At 46.4% G+C, this 23,185-nt stretch overlaps 1 protein-coding gene across 1 annotated transcript; it reads left to right on the top strand.

The window, feature by feature from the left end:
* Positions 1-1,817: 1,817 nt before the first annotated feature.
* On the top strand, positions 1,818-23,053 carry LOC108801417 (zinc finger protein 665-like). Its single transcript, XM_018573312.1, has 9 exons — positions 1,818-1,913; positions 2,409-2,543; positions 3,133-3,283; positions 3,443-4,141; positions 14,143-14,665; positions 21,681-21,780; positions 22,123-22,254; positions 22,418-22,883; positions 22,947-23,053. The coding sequence occupies exons 1-9, from the start codon at positions 1,818-1,820 to the stop codon at positions 23,051-23,053; spliced, it is 2,409 nt and encodes an 802-aa protein (XP_018428814.1).
* The last annotated feature ends 132 nt before the right edge of the window (positions 23,054-23,185 follow it).

Below are 23,185 nucleotides of genomic sequence, written 5' to 3'. Positions count from 1 at the left end.
GGGAAGAGCAGTTCTTGTTTAGGATGTGTGGGTGAGTGGAGGTCAGGGTGTTGGTGACTGTCTTCTTCTTCTTGACATGAAAGGGCTTCCATCGTAACATGAGTAAGAGCTAACAGGTCACGACTTGGAGTCGGGAAGGGCAGTTCTTGTTTAGGATGTGTGGGTGAGTGGAGGTCAGGGTGTTGGTGACGGTCTTCTTCTTCTTGACATGAAAGGGGTTCCATCGTAACATGAGTAAGAGCTAATAGGTCACGACTTGGAGTCGGGAAGGGCAGTTCTTGTTTAGGATGTGTGGGTGAGTAGAGGTCAGGGTGTTGGTGACGGTCTTCTTCTTCTTAATATGAAAGGGGTTCCATCGTAACATGAGTAAGAGCTAACAGGTCACGACTTGGAGTCGGGAAGGGCAGTTCTTGTTTAGGATGTGTGGGTGAGAAGAGGTCAGGGTGTTGGTGACTGTCTTCTTCTTCTTGACATGAAAGGGGTTCCATCATAACATGAGAAAGAGCTAACAGGTCATGACTTGGAGTCGAGAAGACCAGTTGGAGACGTGGGGTTCATTCTTGGTATCGGTTAATATTCCAGGGTGGTGACTGCATTTGGTCGAAATGTTGGAAACATCACATTTCATAACTGTTGTAAAGAGATCTCACTCTATTAAGCTCCTCCTACCAAGAGGTTGAAGCGTATTTGATCCTCGATCAAAGAAGAAGATTTTTTATATTAAAAAAAACATGCAAATGAATTAAATTATATAATTATTTTCATATTTTAACTACAAAGACCTTTAATACCGTAACAAAAAAAACTTGAATATTGTATATTACTAGCGTATAAAAAATAAATATGCAATGTAAACATAAACATCAATATTTAAACTTTTTTTAAATAACCGATAGACCTATAATGATAATATAATGTGTATATGAAAACAGATGCAAATTAATTCATTTATATAATCACTTCCATATTTTTAACTACAAAGACCTTTATTACGGTAAAAAAAAAAATTTGAATTCCTGTTTGTGCGTTCCAAGGACAGGAAGTCATGTGTTTTATCCAGTATCAGCTCCTGGGTGAGAGGTGACTTGGGAGGGAGCAAAGAAGACATCAATGTTACTGGCAGCAGGTAACTATTTTATCACTGTTTCATTTATCTGAATGTAATAAATACCATTTAATATGACGATATGTAACATGTATGTGTATGCATGTCATAATATGTATTGTGTATATATAGATTTTAGTCTGTGATGAAATGTGTGAGGAAGATCCTTCATTATAACATGGGAGAAGGAAGGGGGGACCGGCGCAGTGTGATATAGTAGTTATTATAATACAGGAGGTGGAGAAGTGGCCGTGATATTGGTTCCTTATGACGTACAGTGGTACCTCGGTTCACAAACTTAATTCGTCGCGCGATTCTGGTCGCGAACCGATTTGGTTGTGAACCGAATCAAACTGTGATCAGACCGTGATCACGACTAGAGGAAGCCGGGACCAGTGTCAGAGCGGGGGGAAATGGCTGCGGATGTGTTCGTCACCCGAAGCGGAGGTCGCGAACGGAAGCAAAATTTTGTCAAACTTCCTGTTCGCGAACCGGAGCGTTTGTGAACAGAGGTACCACTGTGTGTTGAGTCCAGCCATTCAAATGCCACCAGCGGTTTGGTGGCCGCAATCCTGTGACACAGACAAGTCCATCTCAAAAGTAAGACAATGTTTGTGACCCCTTTGTATCCGCCATACCAACAACTATCACCTTTGTTTTTTTATTTTCATTGCTCCCGATTGCTGAATAGAAAAATTCCGTAAAAGATCACATGACAGCCTCAGTGATGATGTGTAATGGCAAGGGTCACCTGCATGAGACACTACTTAACCTCGCCCTGGAGATCATCTGCCTGCTGACCGGAGAGGTGAGGAGGATTCTGGGAGGTCACATGACATCACTCTTATCTCTATTCATAATACACAGACCTGACCTGGAGAGGTGAGGAGGATTCTAGGAGGTCACATGACACCGCTCTCATCTCTATTAATAAGACACAGACCTGACCAGAGAGGTGAGGAGGATTCTGGGAGGTCACATGACATCACTCTTATCTCTATTCATAAAGCGCAGACCTGACCGCAGAGGTGAGGAGGATTCTGGGAGGTCAGATTACATCACCCCTATCTCTATTAATAAGACACAGGCCTGACCGGACAGGTGGGGAGGATTCTGGGAGGTCACATGACATCACTCTGATCTCTATTCATAATACACAGACCTGACCTGGAGAGGTGAGGAGGATTCTAGGAGGTCACATGACATCACTCTTATCCCTTTTAATAAAACACAAACCAGACCAGAGGGGTGAGGAGGGTTCTGGGAGGTCACATGACATACATTTTTTTCTGTATTTATAAAGAGTTATCCGCCAGTGACATCTGGTGACCATGTGATCATCAAGGTACTTCCACCTCACTCCCTGACACCGGGGAGAAACAACGAGCAGAAGATTCTAGAAGTCACCAAGAAGATAATTAAACTGCTGGCGGGAGAGGTGAGCGGTGCCGGGAATTCTGGGACATGATCCAGGAACAGACAAGGGGTGTGTCTGGATGGTGACTGTATCATTGTGTGTGTCAGGTTCCTATAAGGTGTCAGGATGTCTCTGTCTATTTCTCCATGGAGGAGTGGGAGTATCTAGAAGGACACCGGGATCTCTACAAGGACGTCGTGATGGAGAATGCCCCGCCCCTCACATCACCGGGTAAGAGGAGAGAGCAGTACGGAGGGTCCACCTAGATCCCCCATCATCTGATACACACATAGAGACAATGTATTCAGTCAGTGTGTGTGTTTTCTACAGATGGATCCAGTAAGAGGAACCCACCAGAGAGATGTCCCCATCCTCTGTATTCCCGGGATTCCACACAGGAACATCATGAGATCCCTCAGGCCCGTCCTCTGTATTCCCGGGATTTCACACAGGAACATCATGAGATCCCTCACCATGATCAGGTAGGCATGGCTGAGGAACCTCACCAAATACTAAAGAGCCTTCACACTCTGATCTGTTGAGAAGCTGAGGGGGGGCATTTGTATCTTTTGTTGCCTATCATGCAATGTGTTCTTCTTTTTGGATTTAGGATAAAGGTCTGATTGCTATTAAAGTTGAAGTTATTGATGGGGAGGAGCAAAATCCATTGTATGATCAGCAGAATGGTGAGAGGAAAGAGAAGGAGGGTTTGAAAGAAGTCAAGGTGGAAGAGAAAGAAATTGCAACTGAGGCCAACACAGGTACATTAGAAATGGTCATTACAGGAAATGTGATGGAGAGCAGAGTTGGCCTCCATGTAAATAGCTCTGGTTATAAAGATATTGGAATTGTATGCTGTTAACTAGGATGGGTTTGAGGCCCATTAAAAGAGTAAAAAAAACGTATTTTATTTTTGGCAGACAAAGATAACCCCAACGGGACCCTAAGGAAACATGGAGGTTGTGGTACAGAAGGTAAGGACATCATAAGAGATCCCCGTGGAGAACATACCCTTACCCACAAAATCTGGCTAGGACTTCACAGTGTGCAGAGATCACCAGATCCCTTCCATCCCCAAAAATCTTCTGAAAATGGTCAACCTGTCCACCAGCACGTTCAGGCAGTCAAAAACCCCTTTGAATGTCCTGTCTGTGGGAAATTTTTTTTTAAACAATGCGAGTTTGCCAAGCACAAGAGAGTTCACACCGGAGAGAAACCTTTTCAGTGCCTGCAGTGTGGGAAGTGTTACACCAATCGGTCAGTTCTCGTCAAACACCAGAAACTCCACACAGGAGAAAAGCCGTTCTCCTGCTCGGATTGCGGCAAATGCTTCAGCCAGAAGGCCCACCTCCTTCGCCACCAGATGCTCCACACCGGCGAGAAGCCTGTGACGTGTCCAGACTGCGGGAAAAGATTCTCGCGCAAGTCGAATCTGATCGACCATCAAAGAATTCACACGGGGGAAAAGCCTTTCCCCTGTCCTAAGTGTGATCGAAGTTTCACCCAGAAGTCCATCCTTATCCGCCACCAAAGGACTCATCGAGAGGAAAAGACCGCCATCTGTTCAGAGTGCGGGAAATGTTCTGATCTTCTGACCCACCAAAAACATCACAGAGGAGAACACACTGGACTTTCCTGATGCCAGAATATTTTTTAGAAATGCTAGAGGCTTTTAGACACTGGAGATTTCAGAGAGTGTATCTTCATCTAGAGGACTAAACCTCATCCACTGGGACATTTTCTAATTTTCAGTGGTGAAAACAATTCCAGCCGACATTGGAAAAGAAACGAGGATATGTAAACATTAAAAAATACTGTAAAGACAGCTAATTTATTCCGCAAATAATGTGCAGATACACCAACGACACTTCATACTGTAAGGGCAGCTGATTTATGAGCAAATAATGTGCAGATACATCGACGACATCTAATATTGTAAGGGCCTCTAACTTATTAGCAAACAATGTGCAGATACATCGACGACACTTATACACTGTCATTGAAGTAAACCCCCGAAGACATGGAGAATATAAGTGGATATGTTATGATCAAGGACCTTCCACTTCCACTGCTACAACATGTCATCATTGCACACATTTTTACTTTTGTTAGATATTTATGGCACTGCTGTAACAGGGAAACTGCATTTTGCTTTTATGAACCCGATCCTGATCCCGAAAATCCGGGAGATGCAGCAGAAAACTAAAACATTGTTGTATGTACCGTGTGTAGAGAGAATTTATATAACACTAAAAGTGTACAGAGGAACCTTGTTAGAAAAAAAAGTTTTAATGTGTTTCGCCTCTTGTTTTGTTTTACGATATATCTCTGCTCAATATCGGCCATTTGTGCTTACGCCTCCGAAAAATACTTGTAAACAGCAATGATAAAAAAAAAAATAGGATTTTTGTACTCACCTTAAAACCTTTTCTTGGAGTCTAATGAGAGGCACAGGAATTCAGATACTGTTGCCTACAGGAGGATTGGACGCTGGAAAAAACAAAAATTGTGGGCCAGTCCCTCCTCTACCCAGCGTGCCTCAGTTTGTAGCAAAAGAATAAACATAACACGTAAAAGAGTTTTTATGGTGAGTACAAAAATTCTATTATCTTTCTCATCTATTGGGGGGCACAGGAATTCGGATACTGTTGGGCTGACCAAAAGATCACCTTCGCAACATCTCCAAAATACGCCCCTTCCTCACCAATGAAACCTCAAAACTATTCATCCACTCCCTTGTTATCTCCAGGCTTGAATATTGCAACTCCCTCCTCATTGGCCGACCTCTACACAGGCTCCTCCCCCCTTCAGTCTATCATGAATGCTGCTGCTAGACTCATTCAGCTAACAAGCACTCAGTGTCTGCAACCCCACTCTGTCAATCCCTGCACTGGCTTCCATCCCCCACCCTCCCCCGCCAATCCCTGCACTGGCTTCCATCCCCCACCCTCCCCCGCCAATCCCTGCACTGGCTTCCATCCCCCACCCTCCCCCGCCAATCCCTGCACTGGCTTCCATCCCCCACCCTCCCCCGCCAATCCCTGCACTGACTTCCATCCCCCACTCCCCTCTGCCAATCCCTGCACTGACTTCCAATCGCCAAAAGGATAAAATTCAAAATATCACAATCACTTACAAAGCCATCCACAACTCTGCCCCCCGGCTATATCTCCAACCTTGTCTCAAAGTATCACCCTAACCGTCCACTCCGCTCTTCAAAAGACCTCCTGCTTTCCAGCTCCCTCGTCAACTCCTCCCATGCTCGCCTCCAGGACTTCACTAGAGTCTCTCCCATCCTCTGGAACACTTTACCCCAACCTGTCCGTCTATCTCCCACCTTGACTGCCTTTAGGCGATCCCTTTGGACTCATCTCTTCAGGGAAGCCGATCCCACCACAACCTAAACGTTCTCAAACAATTCATCCCCTCACAGCTCCCTCCTCATGTATCACTGGACCCTCGCTTTTAGATTGTAAGACCCCACGGGCAGGGCCCTCCTTACCATCTTGTCTTGAATTGTATTGTGATTGTAATGTCTTCCTTATATTGTAAAGCGCTGAGCAAACTGTTGGCGCTATATGAATCCTGTATAATAATAACTCCAGCTCAAGGGGGCCACACGGTAACTACGGCAAACAAGCTCAAAAGAACTGAAGACCCTGCAGCCCAGAAGTGGCCAAAATAACCAATGCTCAAATCTCAACTGGATGCATCTGAGCCCCTCTACCAGATGGGGGAGGGGGGCCTACCTTCATGCAGAAGGCTTTTCAGAGTACTTATATGACCTCTGACTTTGAGCCCTATGGGCTGAGTAGGAGTTAGACTTTGTGGGCCTGGGGACACCTACTGCAGAAGTAGATCAAGGAGAATTGAAGGATTCCTCCTACCTCTCCCTAGACCTCCTACGCTGAGTCAGGAATGCACTCTGGCCTCCTGTGGTTTCCCTAATCTAGGTATCCAGTATTGAAGAGATTATATTCCCGAAAGACCCAGCAATGTAACCAGAGTTCTCTGCGCATCCGTATGGACATCGGACCGATGTGGGACATAAGCTTAGATGCTTACAACAAGCCATCACAAAATTGTGAGGCTCCAGACATTTGTTCCACATGCTCAATGAGCGAGCGGTCTACCCCAGCGGTGGAGAGATCCTTTTTGAGAAATCTGAACCCGATTTGCAACAGTTTGACACATTAAAGTCACTGCCAACATAGGACAGAGAGATGAACCAGCCCGTTCAAAGTGGGAGTTAGTATCACGTACCTGGCTGGAGACTGGTTGGATGAGGAGGCTCCCCTTGCACCTTGTGTCCCCCAAACTCTGAGGATGGGAACAGAGCCTGAGAAACAGCAAGTAGCACGGGTGCCAGTGGATGGGGCAACACCGTGCCAGGCAGAAGTCCAGGATCGGGTAGAGCAGAGCCGAGGTCACACCAGGCGGGCAGCAGGGTACCAGAACAAGAGGCAGAATCGAGGTCAGGCAAGCCAGGGGTAACACCAGTCGGGCAGCGAAGTACATGGGGTGAGGCAGAGGCAAAGTCCAGCAATTCCAAGGTCAGAAGGCAGGCAGCAGTCAGGTTCAATCCGGGTCAAGGGGCAGGAGCAGTAAACAGGCAGAAGAAACAGGATCACAGGGAGCAGCTGAAGACCACCAAGCAACTAAGCCCAGGCTGTGCTTGCTTTGAATAGGGAGATCAATTCAGAGGTACTGCATCGCTTCCTGTGCGCCAGACTAGCGAACCTGTGCACGTATGTCCCGATGCACACGCATGCGCGCAAGTGTCCATTTTCCTATGGTACGAAAAACGGGACCACGCACATGCGCAGTAGACCTGGTTACCTTACAGTTAGTGAGGCATTCTAGCTGCTAGTCTGTAAAATCCTTAATGGTACATACACCTTCTACCTGTCTAAGAGTTTTCCTGGTTGGGTGGTCCAATTTTAGATCCACAGTGAGAATAAACCACCATTTAACTAATTCTCTCTCTCAAAGGGAAACAGTTCCATCACAACTCTCAGGTGGTGCCCAGGACCCTTCAGGGTGCTTCCGGTCTGCATAGAGGAACACCTCAAAGACCTAAAGCGGATGACAGAAGGCTGGTTCTCCAAATGCAAAGCAGTACGCATTTCAGCAACAAGGTTTACGAGGATCCCTTGTAATTCTGAAGTGACGACAGGAAACTGTAATGCGTTATGGACGGTCTCTTTAGACTGTGTTGACTCTGAATCTAGGTTAGGGATGGTCACAGTGACCAGTGGCACCGACCTGTTCTAAGGCCTCAGGAAGGTCAGACATAGAAGGGCGCTGGAGCACGCTTAGAGCTTCTCTGTTCAATACTCGCGAGGAATCGGGTGAGACAACCCACAAAGTCTTGAGTGTATGTGGAGGCCCCTTTCGACAGGGAAGAGAACTCGGCCTCACCTGAAGGGGACTCCGATGACACAGACCCTATAACTATAGGGTCACCGGATTCTACACGGCAGGAATCAGTTCCCTGAAAGGATACCGAGCAGATGTCCGTAGAACCATTTGGGGGGTATTGGCTGGAGTCACCCCTAGCAGGATGACTGACTCGTCTATGTGCAGACATGTTGCATCCAAGTAGCGCTACCCAAACTAGGTTCAAGGTGCGAGACAAGACCTAGGGTAATCATTGACTGGGGCAGCCGGTGTTGAGGAGGGTCAGGCAGCCATTGTTGAGGAGGGTCAGGCAGCCAGAGGTGACCCTAGGCAGGCAGTGGGAACGGACCACATCATGCTTGTAAAGCCGTTGGGGGAGTTAGGGCATTCTGTCGACCAATTGTGTACAGAACGTCTGCAGGTCGCCATATTGCATTGAATTATTTTTGGGAAAAACTTACTCCATTGACCTTTATAGCACTCATCCACCCCCTTAACTTCGGAGTCCATAAAGTTATGCCTCTGAGGGTCTTGCCTGTGGCCTCATGGGACTTGTAGTGTCGAAGTTGCCTACCACTGCCCCATATATTAGACCCAAACATGAGGTTTTCCGTCAACGCAATATGTCTGAAACAGAAATATATTCTTCCCCCAAAACTTTCCCAACCCATAAAGTGCGTGTCATCCCAATAAGATTTAATCTCTGAGTTGTGTTGCCCACAGGTCTCACTAAATGCCTGGTGACCCTGCCAGTTGCCCCTGGTTCCTTTCTTCAAGCTGACCACGTCAAGCACAGGAGCGGATCCACGTTGGCTTGGTCCTTCTGCATCCCCGGGATCACCGCTGGGACACACAGGTCACCGCACCAATGCCCAGCGTGTCTGCCTCTCCTGTAGTCGCTTACGTGGACAGACATATAATAACAGCATGATGACATAATACACTTGTATCTTAATAAAATATTAACAAGACAGCCATATAAAGTCATTAAAAATTGGTAAATCATAATAACTTCATGTATATAATTTTAGCAACATAATATTTGTAGCTGGTGACAACCAAAATATTGTACACAATGTGAAGTTCTGGTTCTGAAAAATATATCATTCAATGTTCCCATTTATATCATAATCCCCCCCATTTACTTAGTCCTTCTTCTCCCCTGACCCAGAACCTCATGTCTGTATGATTCAGGAGTCACTTCCTGTTTGTGCGTTCCAAGGACAGGAAGTCATGTGTTTTATCCAGTATCGGCTTCCGGGTGAGAGGTGAACTGGGAGGAAGTAAAGAGGACATCAATGTTACTGGCAGCAGGTAACTATTTTATTATATGACCGTTCTACAACATTTCAATGGAATAAATAACATTTGATCTACTGTAATATGACTCTGACTCTCTCCCTCTTCTATCTCTCTTCTCTCTCTCTCTTTTCTCTTTCTCTCTCTTCTCTCTCTCTCTCTCTCTCTTTTCTCTTTCTCTCTCTATCTCTCTTCTCTCTCTCTCTTTTCTCTCTCTCCTATCTCTCTTCTCTGTCTGTATCTCTCTTCTCTCTCTTTTCTCTCTCTCTCTCTCCTATCTCTCTTCTCTGTCTCACTCTCTCTCTCTGTATCTCTGTTCTCTGTCTGTATCTCTCTTCTCTCTTCTCTGTCTCTCTCTCACTCTCTCTCTCTCTCTCTGTCTGTATCTCTCTTCTCTCTCTCTCTCTCTTCTCTGTCTCTCTCTCTCACTCTCTCTCTCTCTCTCTCTGTGTCTCTCTCACTCTCTCTCTCTCTGTATCTCTCTTCTCTGTCTCACTCTCTCTCTCTGTATCTCTGTTCTCTGTCTGTATCTCTCTTCTCTCTCTCTTCTCTGTCTCTCTCTCACTCTCTCTCTCTCTGTATCTCTCTTCTCTCTCTCTTCTCTGTCTCTCTCTCACTCTCTCTCTCTCTGTATCTCTCTTCTCTCTCTCTTCTCTGTCTCTCTCTCACTCTCTCTCTCTCTGTATCTCTCTTCTCTCTCTCTTCTCTGTCTCTCTCTCACTCTCTCTCTCTCTGTATCTCTCTTCTCTCTCTCTTCTCTGTCTCTCTCTCACTCTCTCTCTCTCTGTATCTCTCTTCTCTCTCTCTTCTCTGTCTCTCTCTCACTCTCTGTATCTCTCTTCTCTCTCCTCTGTCTGTATCTCTCTTCTCTCTCTCTCTTCTCTGTCTGTATCTCTCTTCTCTCTCTTCTCTCTCTCTTCTCTCTCTCACTCTCTCTCTCTGTATCTCTCTTCTCTGTCTATCTCTCTTCTCTCTCTCTCACTCTCTCTCTCTGTATCTCTCTTCTCTGTCTATCTCTCTTCTCTCTCTCTCTTCTCTCTCTATCTCTCTTCTCTCTCTCTCTCTCTCTCTCTTCTCTCTCTCTCTTCTCTCTCTCTTCTCTGTCTGTATCTCCCTCTCTTCTCTGTCTGTATCTCTCTTCTCTCTCTCACTCTCTCTCTCTGTATCTCTCTTCTCTGTCTGTATCTCTCTCTACTCTCTCTCTCTCTCTCTCTTCTCTGTCTGTATCTCTCTCTCCTCTCTCTCTCTCTCTCTCTCTCTCTCTCTCTCTCTCTCTCTTCTCTGTCTGTATCTCTCTTCTCTCTCTCTCTCTTCTCTGTTGTCTGTATCTCTCTTCTCTGTCTGTATCTCTCTCTCTCTCTGTCTCTCTTTCTCTCTTCTCTGTCTGTATCTCTCTCTCTCTATGTCTCTCTTTCTCTCTTCTCTGTCTGTATCTCTCTTCTCTCTCTCTCTTCTCTCTCTCTCTCTTCTCTGTCTGTATCTCTCTTCTCTGTCTATCTCTCTTCTCTCTCTCTCTTCTCTCTCTCTCTCTCTCTCTCTTCTCTGTCTGTATCTCTCTTCTCTCTCTCTCTCTCTCTCTCTCTCTCTCACTTCTCTGTCTGTATCTCTCTTCTCTCTCTCTCTCTCTCTTCTCTGTCTGTATCTCTCTTCTCTGTCTCTCTCTCTTCTCTGTCTGTATCTCTCTTCTCTGTCTCTCTCTCTTCTCTGTCTGTATCTCTCTTCTCTGTCTCTCTCTCTTCTCTGTCTGTATCTCTCTTCTCTGTCTCTCTCTCTTCTCTGTCTGTATCTCTCTTCTCTGTCTATCTCTCTTCTCTGTCTGTATCTCTCTTCTCTGTCTCTATCTCTCTTCTCTGTCTCTCTCTCTTCTCTGTCTGTATCTCTCTTCTCTGTCTATCTCTCTTCTCTGTCTGTATCTCTCTTCTCTGTCTGTATCTCTCTTCTCTGTCTCTATCTCTCTTCTCTCTCTCTCTCTTCTCTCTCTCTCTCTTCTCTCTCTCTCTCTTCTCTGTCTGTATCTCTCTTCTCTGTCTCTCTCTCTTCTCTGTCTGTATCTCTCTCTCTCTCTCTCTCTTCTCTGTCTGTATCTATCTCCCTCTCTCCTATCTCTCTTCTCTGTTGTCTGTATTTCTCTCTCTCTTCTCTGTCTGTATCTCTCTTCTCTCCTCCTTCTGAAAGCTGACAGGAACAATGTCTATGCTTGTTGCCCCTCTGTATAGTATCTGCGGTACCAACCAATAACATTTCTTTATTTCCCTTCCTCTCAACTTCTGAAAAGTATCAATTCTGCAAAGATCACATGACAGCCTCACCGGTGATGGATTATGGCAAGGGTCACCTGCATGAGACACTATTCAACCTCACCCTGGAGATCATCTACCTGCTGAGTGGAGAGGTGAGGAGGATTCTGGAAGGTCACATGCCATCGCTCTTATCTCTTTTATTAAAACACAAAGGTGACCGGAAGGGTGAGGAGGATTCTGGAAGTGTCACATAATATAAAAAAATTTCTGTATTTATACAGAATTATCCGCCAGTGATGTCTGATGACGATGAGATCATCAAGGTACTTCCACCTCACTCCCTGACACCTGAGAGAAACAACAAGCAGAAGATTCTGGAGATCACCCAGAAGATCATTGAGCTGCTGACAGGAGAGGTGAGCGGTGCCGGGAATTCTGGGACATGATCCAGGAACAGACAAGGGATGTGTCTGGGTGGTGACTGTATCATTGTGTGTGTCAGGTTCCTATAAGGTGTCAGGATGTCTCTGTCTATTTCTCCATGGAGGAGTGGGAGTATCTAGAAGGACACCGGGATCTCTACAAGGACGTCATGATGGAGAATGAGTCGCCCCTCACATCACCGGGTAAGAGGAGAGAGCAGTACGGAGGGTCCACCTAGATCCCCCATCATCTGATACACACATAGAAACAATGTATTCAGTCAGTGTGTGTGTCTCCTACAGATGGATCCAGTAAGAGGAACCCACCAGAGAGATGTCCCCGTCCTCTGTATTCCCGGGATTCCACACAGGAACATCATGAGATCCCTCAGGCCCGTCCTCTGTATTCCCGGAATACCACTCAGGAAGATCACACCATCCCTCACCATAGTCAAGTAGGTGGGACTGAGGAACCTCACCAAATACTAAAGTGGCTCCACGCTGTGTGATCTGTAGAGAATAGCTGAGAGGAGATTTTTAAATATACTATACTGTAATGTATTGTGTTTTTTTAGGATAAAGGTCTGATTGCTATTAAAGTTGAAGAGAAGCAAAATCCATTGTATGATCAACAGAGTGCTGAGAAAAAGGAGAAGAGTCTGAGTGCCGTGAAGGCGATGGAGGAAGACATTGCAACAGAGGCCGACGCAGGTAAATTGGAAACACCAAAACAGGGGTAGACCTAAGAGGAGATATGTTCTGGAACTGGAGCCGGTTGGCTAGAATGGCCTTGAGACCCCCCCAAAAAATCTGTGCTCCTGTGATGATAGTAAAAGGTGGGATTAATTGGGCACCAGGGCAAAAAAAAAAAAAAAGATGTTGATGGATGAAAATGAAGGATTCCAAAATGTATCTCTTTCCGGTCCATTGAGGGACACTGGAATTTGGTGACTGTCGGCTATCCTGCCTCCTGGACACTTACACCAGCACCATATAAACTCTAGAACGATGTATAAGCGCACAACTGATTAGTGGTCGCTATGTTGAAGGAAGCAGTGTGAACTAGGATATGCGGTGTGCGAGCTCCTAATAACAGGGAGAGGAACCCTGCACATGAACATATACAAACAAGCGAGCTGTAGGAGCGCTACTACGCTGGAAATAGTGATGTCTAAAAGGGCGTAAAAAATGGACAAATAAACTTACAGTCGGAAGACAGCTGGTGTATCAGAGGATATCATGGCATCTGAATGTCAGGTGCCTGGGGAGGAGCCTGACTCCAAAAATGAATGGCTGCTGGGGCAGGTAGTGACAGGTCTGGGGGCGGTGTGAAGCAGTATAGCTGTCCACGTACTCGGCTGGCCAGGCCGAGCCGCGGCAGGTTGGAAAGGGATAGGAGCCGCGAACGGCTGAGATGTGCTGAACCGTGTGTTCACAGGTTTCCGTCTGACTGGTATCCCGGGGGTTCGGGAGGTCAAATGCGGACACAACAGTCAGAAGTGGTGGAGAGCTATGCAAGGGTGAGGGCTCTCAGTGCGATAACGGCTACGCGTTTCGGGGCACAGCCTCTTTGTCAAGCCTCAAAGCGATAATGATTGCGGGAAAACGGAGTACTTTTAAAACTGACACATGGGAGGAGTGAGGACTGCTGCACCCCTGTGAAAGGCCAGCATGCGGGAGGAGGGAGGGGTAAGGGGCTGACGGACACAGCCCCTTACCCATAGGCCGCAGGCATCACATTGTTTTACCAGTGGCTCAGACAGACCATCCTCTAAGCTTATGGTCTCCTGGATCACTCAGGTAGATGTTCAGGCCTCATCTGATGCCAGCTTCGGGCTTAAGGTTCTTTAGGTAGCTCTTTGAGCTGTAGGCAGGTGACAATTCTGTTGTTCTTTTGTGTATGCCTGTTAGTGCTTTGTTGCTGTTGCCCGCCCCTCCGCTGTCTAATCCTCCTGTAGGCAGCAATATAACCCATCAGTCACTGAATTCCCATGTCCATCAATGGAGTTACAAAAATCCCATTATTCGCAAGATATATTTTATTTTTGGCAGGCAAAGATAACCCCAACGGGATCCCGAGGAAATGTGGAGATTGTAGCACAGAAGGTAAGGACATCATAAGAGACTGCCCTGGAGAAAATACTCTTGCCCACAATATCTGCCCAGAACGTCACAATGTGCAGAGATCACCAGATCCTTCCAATCTAGAGGAATCTTCTAAAAATGGTCAACATGTCCACCAGATTGTCCAGACAGTCAAAAAAACCTATAAATGTCCTGACTGTGGGAAATGTTTTCTTAAACGATCTGAGTTCACCAAGCACGAGAGAGTTCACACTGGAGAAAAACCTTTTTGTTGTTTGGAGTGTGGGAAGTGTTACACCAGTCAGTCGGTTCTAGCAAAACACCAGAAACTCCACAAGGGAGAAAAGCCGTTCTCGTGCTCGGATTGCGGCAAATGCTTCAGCCAGAAGGCCCATCTTCGTCGCCATCAGATGCTCCACACCGGCGAGAAGCCTCTTACGTGTCCAGACTGCGGGAAGAGCTTCTCGCGCAAGTCGAGTCTGATCGACCATCAAAGAACTCACACGGGAGAAAAGCCTTTCCCTTGCCCTGAGTGCGATAAAAGTTTCACCCAGAAGTCCAACCTGATCCGTCACAAAAGGATTCACCGAGACGAAAAGGTTGTCATCTGCTCAGAGTGCGGAAAATATTTCAGCCATAAGGCCTTTGTGATACACCAGAGCATTCACCGAGGGGAGGAGACATTTCCTTGTTATCAGTGTAGCCAGTGTTTTACCCAGAAATCCGAACTTCTGACCCACCAAAGACTTCACGCAGAATGCACTGGACTTTCCTGATGCTAAAAATATTTTTGAACTGCTTTGGACATTTTGGAAGCTGTAGGTTTCGGTGGCCCTATCTTCAGCTAGGGAACAATTTTCACCGAAACCTCATTCAGTGAGGCATTTTATCATTGTCAACGGTGAAAACAAATTCCGACCAGTGAAATGGAACTCTTGAAAATACTGTAAAGGCAGCTAATCAATTAGCAGGTAAAGTGCAGATACGTTGACGACACTTTTTTAAGCTGTATGTGAGGTAAACCTCTGAGGACGCGGAGAATATAACTGAGTGTGTTTTGAATAAAGACCTTTCACCTACACAGCTACAGGATGTCATCATTGCACGCACTATATACATATCACACCTTTGTTAAATATATTTATGCCAATGCTGTAACAGGAAGACTGCATTCAGCGGTTATAAACTCCATCCTGTTCCTGACTATCTGGAGGGAAATTATCATATTAATGTATGTACTGTATATATAGAATATGTATATAGCACTACAAGTGTACAAAGAGCCGTGTAAAAATAAATAAATAATATGTTTTACTATTATAAATCCCAGCCCGATACTCGCTACTTTTGCATATGAGTAGGGACTTATAATCAGCAATGATATAAAAATGTTTTTACTGGTTATTTACGATGAATATAATTCAATATATAATTATGAATGTCACGATCTGGGATCAGGCTCAGAGTCCAGCAGCTGAAGCAGCAGGCAATTCGTAGTATAACAGGCCGGGTTTAGTACACAAGCAGACGGTAGTGGTGGAGGAGCAGGCAGAAGCGTAGTCAGCGAACAAGCCGAGGTCAGGAGCCAAAGGTATCGGGTACGTAGCAGGAGACGGAGAGAGTAGTCGGTGAATCAGCAGCCAAAGGTCGGTACACGGGAAGCAGTATGAGTAGATTGTAGCACAGAGGGAGCAGGAAGCAAGATCAAGGCAGGAGCACAATAATCTTGCGAAGAGGAAGTGCAGAGGCGTGGGATAAATAGGAAGTTCAAGGGAGGAGCAAGGAGGTCAGAGTTCAGCATCTGATCAGGTATAACTGAGGATTAAACATGAGATCAGGCAAGGAGCTATCCAAGGTTCTTAGGTGGCTCAGCAGGTAGAACCACCGCCAGCTACAGCAGAGGCTCTGGGTTCAGACCCGGTTCCTGACAATAAATTTCAATCCCTTTAGAATGAATTTGGTCTTTTTACACCATTACCTACACCATATATGCATGTTGTATGTGTAGCCGCCTTGCCCCAAGCAAGGTGACTCCTTGAATTTATTTCCAATGGACTGTATCCAGTCTATGCCGATTTAATAGCTCTGTGCTCATTTGGCTTTCCCTAAACTCTCTGTTATCGGCGGTATCTGCCTGCTTTTAGGTGTGACCTTGCAGCCAATAATCGTGAGTTATGAATATGTGCGTCTCCCTAGCCAATCACTAGGACGTGCATGGCCAGTGGTACATAAATATTCGGGGCTGACCATGTGAGAATCTCTCTTCCCCCCTGGGCCTCCTGCCTGGGGGAGGATATGTGAAGTGATGAGCTGTCTGACCAGGCCTGCAGCCTGCCGGTGGTCAGGAATGGAGAGCCAGTCGGGGGTCTGCAGCTGTCCTGGCAGTGAAGGGAGGAAGCTGTGCTTGGGATGGAGAACCAGGGAGGAACCTTATGAGCGGAGAAGCCAGGATTGGGCTTGGACCTCAGGCTTGCTAACGCAGGGAGTTCTGTGCTATGCTTGCTAACCAGCTAAAGTTCTACAATGCACAGGGTTACCGCAATCAGTTTAAAGGCCCTCTGCACTGAGAAGCTGGAATGTGATCGTTGAATCCGGAGTCTGTACTATCCTCGGTGTTTGTAGCCCTTTTCCATCTCTCCCGTGTGACCTGTCAGAGGAAAAACATCTTTGAAGACTCTGAAAGTGACTGGCACCCAACTTTAAATTCACATCCCACCACCGGCTAAGGACTCTGAGGTGAAATGTCAGCCCGATCTGCCTCTGGGGTCTCTCACATGCCTTTGATGGCCAGAGTGGTGCTACATATACACTGAGTGGCCAGATTATTATGACCACCCCATCAGTACTTCGTTGGGCCACGAGATGACTCCAGGAGATGACTTTGTTGGGCCACGAGATGACTCCAGGAGATGACTTCGTTGGGCCGCCTCGTGACTCTACGAGATGATGAAAGGTGATGCGAGGAATCTGACACGGCACTGTTGCCCTTCTGTTGTCTTGTACCAGTCTTGCCCTTCCCCCGTTCTGCCCTAACATTGACTAGTCGCTGACGGCCACAATTCACACGTTCAGACCCAGATTTTCGGCTGACAGTCCGGTCTTTAAACACTTTAACAATGAGCTGCTCGTTTAATGAATTCTGCTGTTTTGCTGATACTCGCTCCATGGCTCCGGGCGCCAACAATCATCCCGCGTTCAAAGGCTGTTAAATCGCGTTGTTTACCCGTATCTTCCCAATCACTTCTACTGTCGTGGTAACCAACCTGCTTCCCCATTTATAATGGTCTGGCCCTCTAGCAACTTCAGCGCCAAATTATAGCTAATTTGCCTACAAACGTCAGGTGGTCATAATAATCTGGCCACTCGGTGTATATAATAATCCGGCCACTCGGTGTATATAATAATCCGGCCACTCGGTGTATATAATAATCCGGCCACTCGGTGTATATAATAATCCGGCCACTCGGTGTATATAATAATCCGGCCACTCAGTGTATATAATAATCTGGCCACTCAGTGTATATGCTACTGGATGGCTGGATCCAGATCCAGGATTTTGAGGATATTTCTACTCACCATAAAAATAATTCATGAACACGTTGAGCGACCCATCGCCGTGGAATGTAGACATCATTGGTACGTAATAAAATTTAGGCTAAAACTGACTTATTTCCACCTCCATCCCCTTGGAACTGAAGCCGAATGGTTTTTTTTGCTACAGTAGGTAACATCAGTTCAGCTGCAATAATGTCTCCGCTAAAGACACGAGGTTTCCTCTTATAGTTGGAAGACGAGAGGTTTAATGTCCAGTTCTAAAATGTGATCTCCACGGGAAGAGCTGTGAAAACACATAGTGGTCTTCCATGTAAATGGTCTGATACAGTAGACTCGGTGGCATGGGAAAGGGGGTCATAGAAGTTGCATTGGTGACTGGACCAGACCCCAAAGAGCATCCCTTTTCCACAATCCAAACGTCCCCTCGGTGGTAGACTGTTGTAGGATTACTGCTATATTTGGTCACTGCATTACTGCACAGTAAGAGGGCGCTATGAAGGGGGCAACTAATGTAAAGGGAGCACTCTGATGGGGGCATCTAATGTATGGGGGCTCTCTGATGGGGGCATCTAATGTAAGGGGCTCCCTGATGGGGGCATCTAATGTAAGGGGAATCTCTGATGGGACACATAATGTAAGGGGAATCTCTGATCGGACACCTAATGTAAGGGGGCACTCTGATGGGGGCATCTAATGTAAGGGGCTCTCTGATGGGGGCATCTAATGTAAGGGGCTCCCTGATGGGGGCATCTAATGTAAGGGGAATCTCTGATGGGACACATAATGTAAGGGGAATCTCTGATCGGACACCTAATGTAAGGGGGCACTCTGATGGGGGCATCTAATGTAAGGGGCTCTCTGATGGGGGCATCTAATGTAAGGGGCTCTCTGATGGGGGCATCTAATGTAAGGGGAATCTCTGATGGGGGCATCTAATGTAAGGGGCTCTCTGATGGGACACCTAATGTAAGGGGAATCTCTGATGGGGGCATCTAATGTAAGGGGCTCTCTGATGGGACACCTAATGTAAGGGGAATCTCTGATGGGACACCTAATGTAAGGGGAATCTCTGATGGGACACCTAATGTAAGGGGAATCTCTGATGGGACACCTAATGTAAGGGGAATCTCTGATGGGACACCTAATGTAAGGGGAATCTCTGATGGGACACCTAATGTAAGGGGAATCTCTGATGGGACACCTAATGTAAGGGGAATCTCTGATGGGACACCTAATGTAAGGGGAATCTCTGATGGGACACCTAATGTAAGGGGAATCTCTGATGGGACACCTAATGTAAGGGGAATCTCTGATGGGACACCTAATGTAAGGGGAATCTCTGATGGGACACCTAATGTAAGGGGAATCTCTGATGGGACACCTAATGTAAGGGGAATCTCTGATGGGACACCTAATGTAAGGGGAATCTCTGATGGGACACCTAATGTAAGGGGAATCTCTGATGGGACACCTAATGTAAGGGGAATCTCTGATGGGACACACCTAATGTAGGGGGCTCTCTGATGGGGGCATCTAATGTAAGGGCAATCTCTGATGGGACACCTTATGTAAGGGGGCTCTCTGATGGGGGGTGGGGGCACCTAATGTAAGGGGCTCCCTGATGGGGACAACTAAGTAAGGGGGCTCTCTGATGGGACATATAATGTAAGGGGGCTCTCTGATTACATCTAATGTAAGGGGCACTCTGATGGGACATATAATGTAAGGGGGCTCTCTGATGGGACACATCATTTAAGGGGGCACTCTGATGGGACACCTAATGTGGGGGGCTCTCTGATGGGACATCTAATGTAAGGGGCACTCTGATGGGACATATAATGTAAGGGCGCTCTCTGATGGGACATATAATGTAAGGGCGCTCTCTGATGGGACATATAATGTAAGGGCGCTCTCTGATGGGACATATAATGTAAGGGCGCTCTCTGATGGGACATATAATGTAAGGGCGCTCTCTGATGGGACATATAATGTAAGGGCGCTCTCTGATGGGACATATAATGTAAGGGCGCTCTCTGATGGGACATATAATGTAAGGGCGCTCTCTGATGGGACATATAATGTAAGGGCGCTCTCTGATGGGACATATAATGTAAGGGCGCTCTCTGATGGGACATATAATGTAAGGGCGCTCTCTGATGGGACATATAATGTAAGGGCGCTCTCTGATGGGACATATAATGTAAGGGCGCTCTCTGATGGGACATATAATGTAAGGGCGCTCTCTGATGGGACATATAATGTAAGGGCGCTCTCTGATGGGACATATAATGTAAGGGCGCTCTCTGATGGGACATATAATGTAAGGGCGCTCTCTGATGGGACATATAATGTAAGGGCGCTCTCTGATGGGACATATAATGTAAGGGCGCTCTCTGATGGGACATATAATGTAAGGGCGCTCTCTGATGGGACATATAATGTAAGGGCGCTCTCTGATGGGACATATAATGTAAGGGCGCTCTCTGATGGGACATATAATGTAAGGGCGCTCTCTGATGGGACATATAATGTAAGGGCGCTCTCTGATGGGACATATAATGTAAGGGCGCTCTCTGATGGGACATATAATGTAAGGGCGCTCTCTGATGGGACATATAATGTAAGGGCGCTCTCTGATGGGACATATAATGTAAGGGCGCTCTCTGATGGGACATATAATGTAAGGGCGCTCTCTGATGGGACATATAATGTAAGGGCGCTCTCTGATGGGACATATAATGTAAGGGCGCTCTCTGATGGGACATATAATGTAAGGGCGCTCTCTGATGGGACATATAATGTAAGGGCGCTCTCTGATGGGACATATAATGTAAGGGGCTCTCTGATGGGACACCTAATGTAAGGGGGCTCTCTGATGGGACACCTAATGTAAGGGGACCCTCTGATTGGACAACTAAGTAAGGGGCTCTCTGATGGGGACACCTAATCTAAGGGGGCCCTCTCGTGGGGATACCTGATGTAAGGGGACACTCTGAATGGGACACCTAATGTAAGGGGACACTCTGATGGGGACACCTAATGTAAGGGGGCCCTCTGGTGGGGATACCTGATGTAAGGGGGCCCTCTGATGGAGACACCTGATGTAAGGGGCACTCGCGTGGGGACACCTGATGTAATGAGGGCCTCTCGTGGGGATACCTGATGTAAGGGGGCACTCTGATGGGGACACCTGATGTAAGGGGGCACTCTGATGGATGCTCTACTTTGCCTATAGAACTTAATGAAATGTAAATTGTTTCAACAAAGTTCTAACAAAAAAAAAAGTGCGATATGACGGGATTGATGCATCAGCACTGTGCCTGGGAACACACTCAGCAGCTCTGCGTGGCAGTGTTAATGCAGCCTAAATGGCAGATCTAGTAATGTGAAATGTTGAAGAGCATCTGCCATTTTGTTGTAGCCCATCTAGTCACAGACAGGAAGTGGAGAGCCTATAAACAGGAAGTGGTAGTTAGTGGAACAGGAAGTTCCGGGTTAAGAGGTGACATGAGAGGAAGTAGAAAGCGGACATTGAAGTTGCTGGCAGCAGGTAATCATAGACTGATGTTCCTTCTACAGCTTGTACTGTAGTTATAGTTTATAATACGGGAACACTATCTGGTGATGTTCATGTTGCTCTTCTTGAAGGATCAGGAAAGTGAAGAATCAAAAAACTAATTTTAAATCTCCGACTAAGATTCCCAGATGTTTTTATGAGACAACTTCTGCATGGCAGAGGAGATATTTTATGTTACCCGATACTTTATTGATTCAATTTGTGCAAAAATTCCCTTGAGATTGTTGGGTTTAGAGATCTTTGGATCTGGTGGGACATTTACGTGAATGTTATTAACACACCTACTCGTGTAAACAAGATCCTCACGATGGTGGAATTTGGGTAGAGTTGACATCTAATAATTATGAGATTCAGAACTAAACCCATCCCACATCACTGGCCATCGGCATCCATAAAGCCCTCAGATGTCCATCCTAAGGTCCCTCTCTCCAAATGTCCAACGTTCCCCAATTTTACCTTAATAGAATCCGATACTGTCCAAATATGATGTCATACAACCCCAAATATCAACAAATTCCCCCCATATCATTCATGTAACGATGTCTGATCTTGCCTAATCCCTACTTCTATCCATCTGCAGAGGACAGAATTCTAGCGACATGATGGAAGAGGATCGGAGTCACATGACTAAGAGGATACTGGACCTCACTCTAGAAATCATCTGCCTGCTGACTGGAGAGGTGAGGAGGATTCTAGGAGGTCACATGACATCACTCTTATCTCTATTCATAATACACAGACCTGACCGGAGAGGTGAGGAGGATTCTGGGAGGTCACATGACATCATTCTTATCTTTTATAATAAAACACAGACCTGACCGGAGAGGTGAAGAGGATTCTGGGAGGTTACATGACATTCTTATCTCATAATAAAACACAGACCTGACCAGAGAGGTGAGGAGGATTCTGGGAGGTCACATGACATCATTCTTATCTCTTATAATAAAACACAAAGATGATCGGAGAGGTGAGGAGGATTCCGGGATTGTCATATGATATCAGTGTTTCTTTTTTCAATGCAGAGTTTTCCCCTTAATAAATCTGGTGACCATGTGACCATCAAGGTGTCTTCACCTTCCTCTTTGACACCTGTGAGGAACAAGAGGAAGATTCTAGAAGTCACCAACAAGATCACTGAGCTGTTGACAGGAGAGGTGAGCGGTGCCGAGAATTGTAAAACATTATTGGGCAAGGGGTGTGTCTGGATGGTGACTGTATCATTGTGTGTGTCAGGTTCCTATAAGGTGTCAGGATGTCTCCGTCTATTTCTCCATGGAGGAGTGGGAGTATCTAGAAGGACACCGGGATCTCTACAAGGACGTCGTCATGGAGGATGAGACGCCCGTTACAGCAGCCAAAAAACCCTTTAAATGTCGTGACTGTGGGAAATGTTTTTTCAGACGATCAGAGTTTATCAAGCACGAGAGAGTTCACACTGGAGAAAAACCTTTTCGTTGTCCGGAGTGTGGGAAGTGTTTCACCTATCAGTCGGTCCTGGCCAAACACCAGAAGGTCCACAAGGGAGAAAAGCCGTTCTCGTGCTCGGATTGCGGCAAATGTTTCAGCCAGAAGCCCCATCTTCTTCGCCATCAGATGCTCCACACCGGCGAGAAGCCTCTTACATGTCCGGACTGCGGAAAAAAATTCTCACGTAAGTCGAGTCTGATTGACCATCAAAGAACTCACACGGGAGAAAAGCCTTTCCGATGTCTCGAGTGCGATAAAAGTTACAACCATAAGTCCAACCTGATCCGTCACCATCGGACTCACCGAGATAAAATCTGTTCAGAGTGTGGGAAGCATTTCACCAATAAGGCCTTTGTGATACACCAGAGCATTCACCGAGGGGAGGAGCCATTTCCTTGTTCTCAGTGCGGCCAGTATTTCACCCAGAAATCCGATCTTCTGGCCCACCAAAGACGTCATGCAGAAGAACCCACTGGACTTTCCTGATGCTAAAATTATTTTGGGACACTGGAGATCTCAAAGGCCCTATCTTCATCTAGATCACTGGTTCTCAACCTGTGTAACCTCAGGACCCACATGTGTCCTCGGTCATTAAGTCGCGACCCAAGTCGCACTGCA

Source organism: Nanorana parkeri, unplaced genomic scaffold, assembly GCF_000935625.1.
Source record: "Nanorana parkeri isolate BGI_ZX_2015 unplaced genomic scaffold, ASM93562v1 scaffold2327, whole genome shotgun sequence".
NCBI classification, from domain to species: Eukaryota; Metazoa; Chordata; class Amphibia; order Anura; family Dicroglossidae; genus Nanorana; species Nanorana parkeri.
This window is presented reverse-complemented; position numbering and strand designations above follow the sequence as displayed.

Excerpts from the sequence above, each read along its gene's own strand:
- LOC108801417 (XM_018573312.1), top strand. The coding sequence starts at position 1,818 with ATGACAGCCTCAGTGATGATGTGTAATGGCAAGGGTCACCTGCATGAG. Across the intron at positions 2,544-3,132 it reads TTAAACTGCTGGCGGGAGAG|GATAAAGGTCTGATTGCTAT; the intron begins GTGAGCGGTGCC and ends TTTTGGATTTAG. Across the intron at positions 14,666-21,680 it reads GAGACATTTCCTTGTTATCA|AGGACAGAATTCTAGCGACA; the intron begins GTGTAGCCAGTG and ends ATCCATCTGCAG.